The following is a 12176-nucleotide window of genomic DNA, read 5'->3' as shown; positions in this document are numbered from 1 at the left end:
GTCAGGGGACAACTGCAGTCCCATCCCTCCTGCTTGAATGCCTGAACAGGACTAGTATTGGTGATAGCGGTATGTCATGTGGGCTGTGCCAGTCTCAAGACCCCAGGAACACTGGATTTGGGGGGGGGCATTCCCTGCAGACTTTGTTTATATTGCTACAATTTTGATGCACTCTTCTCTTTGGTCATGCTTCCTATAAAAGCTTTGTCCCCAGCAATCAAGAGTTCTCATAGCTATATCTTTCAAACATGGAAATTGGTACTGAGCACAGATGTCAGCAACCTAAGAATCTCAAGTTTTCTTTTTTTAGAGCAATTTTCTAGCTTTTATGGCTGTAAAGATAAACTTGAAAGTGGGTAGGCAATGGCTGGTGAAATCTTAGAAGCCGGAATGGAACTGAGCAAGATTTTTAGCAATTGAAAAGCAGTGCTTCAGTTTGGTGCTTACCTCTTCCCATGGCTGACACAATGAGAATAAAGTATGCAAAGTAAGCCAATGGACACACACTTGATTAATTTCCATGATATATTCAGATGTGGTTTACCATTGCCTTCCTCTGAGGCAGTGACTGGCCCATGGTCACCCAGTGAGCTTCATGGCTATGTGGGGATTTGAACCCTGGTCTCCCAGGTCGAAGTCCAACACTTTCACCACTATGCCACACTGGCTGTCTTATGTTCTGGCATACTTTGTGCAAAATCTGGATTAGTTTGGCAGTTATTTTCTTCTTTGTGGCACAGTGTATACACTGTGCTACTATTTGTAGTACAGTAATAGCAAAATTGTGCAAGCAAAAATTCAGAAATAAACTTCAGGCAGATACCTTTGAATTCTGCGAAATAACGTGAGAGCTGCTTTCTGTCTCATCCCTTCAAAACAGCATTCTAATCCTCTCGAAACATATTCTCAAGGAACTCCTGGCCATACGCCCTGAACCTTAAAATTTTTTACATTTCTTTCTCAACACAGAAAGTTCCTCTCCAGCATCTCTCTCTTTCTTAGCGTGTCTTTCTCCAAACCCATTCTTGCCTCATGAGCTTTAACCCTGTTACCTAGTTTAGAAGCTTTGGTTTTTTCTTCAGCTCTTCCTGCTTTGCCTGTAACTAACTTACCACCACCACATGCAATGCTTGCAAAGAACTATGTAACTAAGCATAGAATTTAACTTGGTAACCTATTCAGCTTCATTATTCTGTCAAGTGGTGAGAACTTTACCACCCTTTTGCATTTGGCTGGAAATCCAAAGGGGGGAATGGTAAACTAACAGAGCCGTCCTAGGAGGAATTAAGGAGGCATAGTCCAATGGTGTTCCTCTCCACTTGCAGAGGCAGGCAAAGAAGAGCCTGAGCACCATCCTAACCCTCCCCCAAGATACTCATGTCAGGGGAGGCAGGGGAGGATTGTGCCCTAAATTGCCATTTGGTAACTCTGTATTCACCAGTATAACTGTATTCAATGAGCACTGCTGTCTTGTGTGTTCCTCATATTCCCCTGCAGGTGGCAGCAGTGTTTTAGGGTTGTATCCAGGCTGGTATTCTTCAATGCTGCCATTATTAAGTGCTATATATATTTAAGAGAAGTTAAAATTTCAAGAATCATTGTAATTGAAAGAAAACCCATCCCTCCTATTGTGTGTTTCTTTCCTATTTAACTTTGTAGCCTAAAGCTCTGAGCATCTCTGATGCAAGCCTGTTTTAATGTTCACTATTTTCTGAGATTTTAATGGATTGCCATAATCTTATTTAAGGTATTTTAGCTGACTTTTCAGATTGTAAACAATTACCAAAACAGGTTACAACAAAAGAATTTTTTTAATAAATAATTAAATGCACAATAATAAAAACAGCAGATTAAAACAGCTAAAAATGTAAAAGACAGTAGCAGAATAAAAACCACACTTAAAAATAATGGAGTAAAATCACTCAATGTAAAATCTTTCTGGGTCAGCTAAAATGCCTCAAGTGAACAAAAAAAAGGTATTGACCTGGTGTCTGAAACTTAAAAGCAAATCCATGAAGCAAGTCTCTCTGGAGGGAACATTCTCTAAGTCGTGTGTCATGACTGAAAATGCCGTTTTCCCAGTTATGATCTGTCTCACTTGTGAAAGAGGGGGAGCACACAAATAGCACTTTTAAAGAACTCTTGAGCAGGTTTATATGAAGCACAGCAGTCAATTGGGTCAGATCAGCCCCATGTCATATAGTGATTTAAAGGTTAAAAGATCTTGTGTTCCTTCTGTTGAACCTTGGTTACTGGTAAGTGTGCTTATTCATAACCAGATCTCTTTGTTTAATATCTAACTTGCATTCAGTATGAAATAATTTCCTACTAGTTCATGTTTTCTTTGTATTTTCATCCTGTGTCTTTTTCTTTTTAAAGAGCATTGACTTTCATGAAAGAGGAAAGAACCATAAGGAAAATGTGGCTAAAAAAATTAGTGAGGTAATTGAAATGTAACCCTGTTTAACTTAATGAAATTATTTTAAATTCCAATATTATGGCACACACTTACTACTTTTTAAATTGTAGATTAAAAAGAAAAGTTTGGAAAAGGCAAAAGAAGAAGAAAAAATGTCAAAGGAATTTGCAGCCATGGAGGAAGCTGCAATGAAGGCTTATAAGGAGGATCTGAAAAGACTTGGAGTTAAGGCAGGTAGGTTCTGAAACTTCCAAAGAGGTGAACAAGCTCCTGCTTGCTACTCCAGCACAAGTTAGCAAATATCCTGTCCTTGATTTCCAAGAAAACACTAGAAAGAACAATGAATGCAGCACCCACAGAATGCATGGCGACAGCATGCATAAGCACCTTCACTGCTCTTGACCTCACCCGCTGTTAGCACCTCTAGCAAATGCTTACGAAAAATGCCAGTCAACCTGCAGTAATGTTACATGGTGTAATATAGGAAGCTGCCTTATATCAGGTCAGACATTGGTCCACCTAGCTCAGCACTGTCTACACCGACTGGCAGCGGCACTCCATTGCCCGACCTGGAGATGCCGGGGATTGAACTTGGGACCTTCTACACCCAAGGCAGATGCTTTACCACTGGGCTATGGCCCTTCTCCAAATGAAGGCAAATGGTGCTGGCAATACTCTGTTGTGTCCCTCCATGCCATAGCTAATATAGGATGCAGAAATATTAGCAGTTCTCTCAGGAGAGCTGCATAAGGTATGGGACCCATGGCTTCAAATCCTGCTCCTTGTGGATTGTTTCACTCCTCTATCCTCTGCTTGTAATGCAATTAAAAAATGTCATGGATGGTCATCCACGCTGTAGCAATCGCATAAGAATATGGAGGCATGCCATGCTCCAGAATACTCTTGTCCCTGCCATTTAAATTATAATACCATTCTTCACAGGAGCTAAGCATGACGGGCTGTGCAGTCCTGGGATACTGGCTTTCTCCAGGATGGTACACTTTTCCAGGAGTGGTGATGCTGCCATTTAGGCATATGTAGTATACCCTAAATCTCTTTTCTCTGTTTTTAGGTTTTAAAAAAGTTATATAACCTACACTGAAAACAGGACATGGCATACACATTTTCTGTTGTTTTTGTGTTTTACATTTCGAGAAGAACATAGCAAAATCATCATTATATGGATCCCAGTTCTGAGCATATTACTCAGAAGTAAAGCTTGCTTGTTTCATGTGGGACTTACTCCTAAATAAGCGTGCATAGGATTGCAACATGGACATTTGATTTGCTAATTTATGTGATAACTGCATATGTGATATTGCTGAAGACATTTCCCTAGTCATTATGTGAAAGTGGTGACCAGGAAATACTTAAAATTTCCTTTAATATTTTTCTACCTGTCTAGATGGATATCTGTCTTAAGATATCTAAAGACATTCTAAAGATTCAAATTAGTTTTATTGTTCTGGGCATATGTCATAACCCAGTCTTACTCCAAGCAGATTAGGGACAGAGCCTTCATAAGGACATCATCTTTAAACTAGCTTGTAATAATTTAGGGAACAAAAATCTCCATGAATTATTCATGGAGAAATAAGCATGAGAGCCTTACAATGCAGCCCTCAGAAATAAGTCCCTTTGAGTTCAGTGGGACACATTCCCAGGTTAAGTGTATGTAGAGTTGCAGCCAATTATCTTTTGATTTGGATTGCAATCAAGATCTGATTAGAGTGCCAAAGTAAAGCTGCTTAGCAGCCTTGACATATCCCTTGGCTTCCATATGGGAAAAATATTGGTTTTGCCTGCTAATCTTGCAGAATTAGGCAAGCACCGATGCCACCTTAGAAATATAGAAAGCTGCCTTATACTGAGTCAGATCCACTGATCCACCTAGCTTAGGGTTGACTGTCAGTGACTCTCCAAGGATTCAGACAGAGTCTCTCCCAGCCCTAACTGAAGAAGCCGGGGATTGAACCGGAGACCTTCTGCCTGCAAAGCAAATGCTCCTCCTTCCCCAGTTTGTTAATATGCAGGTCTTCATTCTTTGGTACCAAAGATACCAAAAAATCCCCTACCATGATTGTAAGTGCCCTTGTAATGCTGGAGAGGTAGAAACAGTGACCCATGTCCTCTTACACTGTCCATTCTATTCTGATATGAAGATCTCTAATTGAACCTCTCCTATCGAAAACCCTAGGACGATCAGATGCATATTATGTCCTTTTACTCCTTTCTGATCAAAATACTTCCATTACCTTAAGTGTTGCCAAATTTTGTGCTGCAGTGATCAAAATTCGCCACGATCTGACTCTAACCACCTTGTAACTCCTGTCTTTTGTTGGGATCTTATAACTATGTCTCTGATAACTCTGTTTTACAGTATTGTGTTTTAACAATTTTATCTAATTATTTCATGCTGGTTACTGACCGTAACAATAAATATATATATATTCTTTGGTAATATGCATCTGTGCTAAATCCCAAGCCAGATACCACTATGTAGAGCATCTTGAAAAAAGGAAGTAATTCAGATTTTTGTAACTGTTTCTTGTGAGAGTTGCTCAAGTGTTTAAAGTAAAATAAAAAAACTGAAAGATTAAAGAAGATTGAAGACTGAAAACAACAAGTTAGGATTTGTTTAACTTAGAACCAATGTTCCCAGCTGTGGAAGTGCTGAAGTTCGTTGTTGTTTTAATCTGAAACTTGGTGTTTCAGAATCTTTAGGCCAGAGTTCAACACCAAAAAAGCAGGAAGAAAAGAAAGAAAAGAGAAAAAAGGAGAAAGAGACCACTGAAACTTCATCCGATGAAACAATGGAATGGGTGCAAGGATTTTCTCCAGAAGGCTATGTGTATTACTACAACACTGTATCAGGAGGTAAACCTGTAGCAAGGAATGTAAATTCGTGTGTCCACATATCTGGAAACATGGCTCCTTTTCCATTCCCTTACCATCCGCTTTTACTTCTGCTATCAGAACAAAATAATATACTCAGCTCAAACTGGAAGTTCCCTGGATAAAAAATATTTGGCCACAGGCTGAGTTTTCACTCCAATCTACTGTAATCAGTCTTTTAGTAGCGGGCCATGTAGTAGGGGGGGGCTACTCCTCTGACACTGGCATTGCTGCAGCTTACCTGGATGGGGATGAGGCAGTAGTGATGCTGGGGCTGTGTGACTACACCAGCAGAGCCAATCCAGTATTTCCACCCTACCTTGCCATCACCCCAAGCCTATCTATGTAAGCTGCAGCAACAGTAGTCCCGGGACGGCAGCTCCACTCCATCTTGTGATGATGCTATCATTACTACTATCTTTGCTTACTGTTACAGATTTTACAATATTAATCACAGTATGTTACTATTTATTTCCCAAAGTACAGACAGAACTGAAGCTTAATGTCTGTTATTTTATGTTCATTGTCATTAAGAATCACAGTGGGAGAAACCAAAAGGATTTCAAGACAACCTTCAAGAATTCCAAACGGTAATCGAATGTTATAAAAACAAGACCTGTTTTTGTCTTATGATTATACTGGATTTCCAGCATAAACAGCCCTCCTTTCCTGTATGGGGCAGGCACACACTGGAAACAGGACTACAATAGGAAAGTGTATTGAAATGAGATGTCTAGGTCTGGTTCTGGTTACAGCTCTTTTACATTCTCTTGCAGAAGTGAATTGCTCACATTGCCAGCATCTATGTAAGAAAGTGGTTAACTAGTCACTAGTTAACTTGAATTATTAACATTTTTCTTGTATTACTAATTTATTGAGCAACTTAAAGTACAGGGGCCTTATTTCACATTGTATTCTTACATTCATATCTGAAGTGTGTGGAAGAATTAACACGTGGGCTGCAGTCATATTTATATTGGTACTTACTTAGGAACTGAAAGGGACTTATTTCTAAGTAATGTATAAGATTGTGCTGTTGATCTTAAAACCTGAAATTCATTCTTAGCTTTTCCAAAACTTTCCTCTTCAACTGTTGTTTTATTTCTTGTGAAGAAGGGAACTTTTGCCTATACTGGAGAGGAATTGGTTGTATTTTATATCACCCTAACATACTGGAAAATTTGATGTGCTTGAAAACTCCAAAATGCCAAACATTGTAGAGGGATGGAGTACCTAGTTGTTTGTGTTAACAGTGACTAGGAGGCAGAGAGAAGAAATGACAAATTTAGTGATGTTTCCTATTAAATTTTTGCAATAGCACCAGGACTTAACTAAATCCATCATGTATGGACAGTGGCGCTGTTGACCTGTTTATTTATTAAACTTCTATCTTGCCCTTCCTCCCAGAAGGAGCCGCTATGTATATGCTGGAGGTGTGTCACCTGTTCATGGCTCCTTTTTGTAGCTGATTATGAATATTCCAGAACACACAGCTTTCTTGAAATGTTGATATGGACCCATACTTTTCCATCTGGAACAACTGAAGCTTTTTTTAAAAGGAATCCAACAGTTACGTAAAACATCCCAATTCAATCAAAAATAAAACAAAAAATAGTCTTGGAGAGATTTCTAATTCTTGCTTAATCCAGGAATTTACTGCTTTTAAGTATAGAGCAAAAATTAAGCTGCAGTTACCATGTTGAGTTCATGGGTATTTTTAGGAACCAGTTTATAATGTAGTTTGAGAGAAATATTTTTAAAAATCCAGGAGCAAGTTTATCGCATGTTGTTTCTCTGATGTCAGTGACCTTCTCCCAGGACTTTGTAACTCTGGACTCCTACAGGGAGGAAGGGTGGGATATCAATCTAATAAATAGTAGACTCTTGAACATTCTACATAGTCAGGATTCATTTTAATTGTTGATGGAGACTGATGTTTTAAGCCAGAGGCTTTATAGAAAGGTGAAAGGAGTTATTTTAGATAACTTGGCTATCTAAGATTCTATTATTGAGAAATGTACACCAAATAATACATAATAAAGTTTAGACAGGGACCCTTTACTTCTGGGAGTATTAATTTTATTTAGTTTTAATAGATATAATCAGAAACAAGACTATTCATGTGACAGAAGTCTGTGTCTCAGCTCTCTTCACTCACAAGGGTAATTTTCAAGCTCCATATTGTGAACTTGGTGTTGGACTTCACAATAGTTGTATTTTTACAAAATGGGGAAATGTGAGAGTTTTTAGATTGGATTGGTGATATTTTTCTGTTCAAAAATATCAGATAAACTTGCCATTCCCTCTCTGTCCAAACTCTGTTAAAGTGTATGCAGTTTCCTTCCAATGATTTTAATGAGTTATATAAAATTAAAATTCACTAATAGGAAAAAACCTTTCGGTTTAAGAACATACCTATAGCCAACAGATATTTCTATCAAACTTTAAAAAGCAGGGAAATTGGCATTATAGTGAATGCACCAGGGGAGCAGGAGACCTGACCTCCTCTCTGAGATATTGTACTGCCCTACAAATGTGTAAAGATGCAAACACAATTTGGGTTGGTCTTTCACATTCCAATCCATTTCCTGCATAGCTTGGAAGAATTTGGTAACAGGAAGGGGAGAGGGGAGGAGATTGGGGGGTGGGCACTGGGTAGAGGGGAAGCCCCTTTCCTTTCAAAAAAGAAAACGTGAATAGTATTGTTTTTCAGCGTTTCCCCCACCTTTTTATTCTACAGCAGGCACATGTAGCCTCCCACCCAAATTTAAACCAAAGCTGTCCTTGTCCACATCCACACCAGGCCTTTATTCCACTTTAGACAGTCATAGCTTCCCCCAAAGCATCCTGGGAAGTGTAGTTAGTGAAGGCTGCTGAGAGTTGCTAGGAGATGCTCTGTTCCCCTCACAGAGCTTCAATCAGAGCGGCTGACTGTTAAACCACTGTGGCCACTGGAACTCTATCGGGAATAGGAGTCTTCTCTCAGCACTCTTCACAATCTACACTTCCCAGGATTCTTTGGGGGAAGCCATGACTGTCTGAAGTAAAATAAAGGTCCGGTATGGATGTGGCCCTCTGATTAGGCAAGCCCAGAGCTGTGAGTCTGGCTTTTAGAACACTGACAGTTGGTTCTTACTGAGCATGCCCGGCCTTATCAATGAGTTCAATGCTAAATTTCTTAAATTAATTAAAAATCAGCCAGGCATTTTTTTAACTTTTAAACTGCAGAAGATGAAGGTCAGAGTATGGGGCAAGCTCAATAATAGGATTAGAGGTTCTCTGTGAACATGGCTGATGTTTAATTAATTTCAACAAATTATGAGAACTCTGACAGAAAAAAATCCAAAAGAGCTTTTTTCTCTCTCTTTGAACTCTCTGTTCTCTCTGACTGTTTTGTGTATCACCATGAAAATTGAGAGGGTTGTTAAGCAAGCGTTTCTGAGTTCAGGATTATAAGTTTTGTAAGGTTTTGTTTTGAAATGAGCTTATGAGAAGGATCAGAATGGCATAGGGGGTATTTTCAATTTAACATTGTGGAATGCAAAAGATCCATGCTGGCTATAGTATACACCCACTCTTGTGGCTGTATAATATTTTCATTAGTACAGAAATCCTAGTCTCGCTTGGCTATATCCCTACATCAGTGGGACTTTGATTAACCTTTTATTAGCTGATTTTTTTGTTTTCCCCTGTGTTTGTCAGAAAGCACAATGGATAGAAGGAGCAAGTGAAGATGGCCGCACCTATTACTACAATACAGAAACAGGAGGTAAGTAAGATAGGTGCCGTATACCAAATCAGAACATTGGTCTGTCTAGCTCAGTATTGTCTACACCCAACTGGGAGCAGCTCTCCAGAGTTTTTGATAAAGGTCTTTCCCAGTTCTACCCGGAGATGCTGGGGATTGAACTTGAGACCTTTTGAGTGGAAAGCAGGTGCTCTGCCACTGAGCTGTAGCGATTAACAAAGGCTTGCAGTTTTTCTTTTGACAGGTTGCAATGTGAGAAAACTTCCTGCATAGAATGAATTTTCTCTGTAGGGAGAGATGCGTGTTGGTGTGCATGCATGATATAAAATGTTTGGTGTAGAGTATGATCAATTCCTACTGCACTGAACATTTTTTAAAAATAAAACTGTGAACTTGTTACCAGGCTCTGTTAATCTTAATGATAGTTTAAAAGCTGTCTATTGCTTTATTTGTTTTTGCTGTTCAGCCAATGCTTTATTCCTTCTGTCTTTTAACATCCTGATCTTGAATACTTTGGTTTCACCGTTAACATGATTCCATCCTGGCTGCTTTTTTATGCAATTTGAGCACAGTAATACACGTGTAAAGGCTGATTTTTCATGTGAAGAAATTCACTGCTGAATTTCTCTACATGATTATACACAGATGCACAATTATTTAATAAAAAGCTAGTGAACTAGACTGTATGTGCATTGAGCCAGTAGCCATCTGCATAATAGAAACTGCCCTTTCTTTAGAAGCAGCAATGGTGGGGACTTCCGGGAAGGGTGACTTAGCCTGTGCCTGCTTTTGAGACGGGCTCCTGCCTCAAAAGAAGCTTATTCAGATATATCAGTCAGTTTTTTCTTTTTTTTTTGACTGATTAAACTTCTCCCGGGTAGGGAGAAACGAAGAGATTAACCTCAAAGCCTATTTTTGTTGGGACGACCAGATCTCATTAATTTATGGGACGAGGTCCAGCCGACGAAGGTGGGACGGATTTTTAACAGCAAGCTCTATCTGATAAAGCGAACGTTCACCTTATCTTCTAAGAGAGAACGCACTAACAGGCAAGCACCCTTCTTTCTATATTTTTCTTTTACTTGACTTAAATTGTTGCTGTTTAAAAGAGATTTGCCAGATTGATCAGTTTTTGACATCTCACTGGGGAGCCATAACTTCTCTCTGCTACGCACTAATTAATAGCTTATCTCTGTTTTTGTTGCAAAAAGCTGTCCTGGATTTGCATTCTAAAGATATACACAGAAGAGGGATTTCTATTCCAGATTTTTATTTTGAAAAATATTATACTGTTTTGAGACTACTCTCTTTTTGGTCTATTTTATTTTGACGAATCTGTTTCTTGACGATTGCCATTAATTGTTTCGATCCTGGGAACTGCATTTTGTTTACTTAACTATTGGAGAGATAAGGCTGTCTGCTCTGTTTATACTGTGATGTCACCAAGTTTGGAGTATTAACCCAATTGTTGCTGAAATAAGAAGTGGTTTTCCTATATTTTTCTTTTAAAATGGCAATTAAGAAAGTGGCTGAAAATCTGGAAATAACTATGTTTCAGAAAATAATGGATGAGATTGAGATAATGAAAATTGAATTGAGTAAAATGAAGCAGGAGATTAAAGATATAAGGGTCCCTGTGAGAGAGGTGACCCTGGAAGGGGTCCCTGTGAGAGAGGAGACCCCGGAGATTGGAACAGGGGTCCCTGTGAGAGAGGTGACCCTGGAGACTGGAATAGGGGTCCCTGTGAGAGAGGAGATCCCGGAGATTGGAACCAACGTGGAACAGGAACAAGATTTGGAGTCTATGGACTTTAGAAATAAAATCTATTGTTTGGAACTCAATGTTATCTCTGAAGAAATGAATGAAGATTCTAGAGATAAAGTTATCAATGGCATGGATAATCTTCTGGACTGGAATGATGTGATGGAGCCCAATATAGAGAAAATCTATGGAATTAACTGCAGCCATGTGACAATGGAAAAACTTTTAAGAGATGACCCAGTGTATTTTGAAAAAAAGAACAGAGATATGATTTTACAGCAGTATTTCAGCAACCTATTCAGAATGGATGGCAAGAAAATATTTGGGATAGAGGTAATCCCCATCAGACTCTTACTATATGACTATGGCTTTGACAGCAAGATTATTATGGAATACTGATAATGGAAGATTGGATATTGAAATTACTGGACTTAACAAGACTACTGAAGATGGAAGATGGAAAATGGAACTAATAGAGATAATAGAACAATGGCTACTGAAATTATTGAACCTAACAGATTCTGATGTGATGGATTAATTGAAATGTTTATTTTGACTATGGTTATGACAATAAGATTATCATAATTAGTAATGAGATGGATTAATCGATATGCTTATCTGGAAAAAAAATTGATAGATATATTTCTTAAAGAATTGAAACCTCTCTTTGACTTTTTGTGGAAAGAATAAAGTAATGTTTATGAGATTTGATGATTAAGTAAGATAACTACTGGAGGAAAGTGATTTTATAATATGACTTAAGAGACAGGATTGTTATATATTATAGACTTATAACTGATTTGATCTTTGACAAATGGGAAGTCAATATTTTACTCTTTATTTTTTATTTTTGTTTTTTTTTTTTTTCTTCTTTTTTTCTTTTTGTTTAACTATTTTTGATTTTGTTTTTTGTCTTTGAATGTTTTATGATTTTGTCTTGTATGTTTTATGAAAATCTGAATAAAAATTATTGAAAAAAAAAAAAAAGAAGCAGCAATGGTGGAAATGGCTGCTGGCACACTGCATATCCAATCCAGGTCACACTAATCTTTTATTTATTTACTTATTTAATCAATATTGAATATTTGCCACTTTCTAGTCCTCAGGCACAGAGGAGGACCTGAGGGACAAGTTACATATTTTAGTTAGCGGATCAGCAATTTCACATTTGAGTTCTTTGAGTTCTCGGGTGGATGCCATCCGGGCCCGGTGATTTGTCAGTTTATATATTGTCTATTAAGCCTAAAACTTCCTCTCTTGTTACCACTGTTTGTCTCAGTTCCTTTTATTGCAACTGTTGTTAATATGGTTCGGAAGCTGCAGCTTGTGCAAAATGCAGCGGCCAGGTTGGT

General features: G+C 38.4%; 1 protein-coding gene across 3 annotated transcripts in view; it reads left to right on the top strand.

Moving 5' to 3' along the window:
* WBP4 (WW domain binding protein 4) overlaps positions 1–12176 on the top strand; it is a 30557-nt gene that overhangs the window by 3568 nt on the left and 14813 nt on the right. For all 3 annotated transcript variants that reach the window (XR_009763093.1, XM_061629940.1, XM_061629941.1), the window contains 5 exons: positions 2380–2442; positions 2530–2653; positions 5135–5296; positions 5849–5904; positions 9017–9083. Coding sequence is in view for 2 of the 3 variants with exons in the window: in XM_061629940.1 (XP_061485924.1) it covers positions 2380–2442; positions 2530–2653; positions 5135–5296; positions 5849–5904; positions 9017–9083 (472 nt within the window). In the remaining variant the exon portion in view is untranslated. The remainder of the gene's footprint in view (positions 1–2379; positions 2443–2529; positions 2654–5134; positions 5297–5848; positions 5905–9016; positions 9084–12176) is intronic.

The sequence above is a fragment of the Rhineura floridana genome, chromosome 5 (genome assembly GCF_030035675.1).
Source record: "Rhineura floridana isolate rRhiFlo1 chromosome 5, rRhiFlo1.hap2, whole genome shotgun sequence".
Classification (NCBI taxonomy): Eukaryota; Metazoa; Chordata; class Lepidosauria; order Squamata; family Rhineuridae; genus Rhineura; species Rhineura floridana.
The sequence above is the reverse complement of the archived record's forward strand: the minus strand, read 5'-3'. Positions and strand labels throughout refer to the sequence as shown.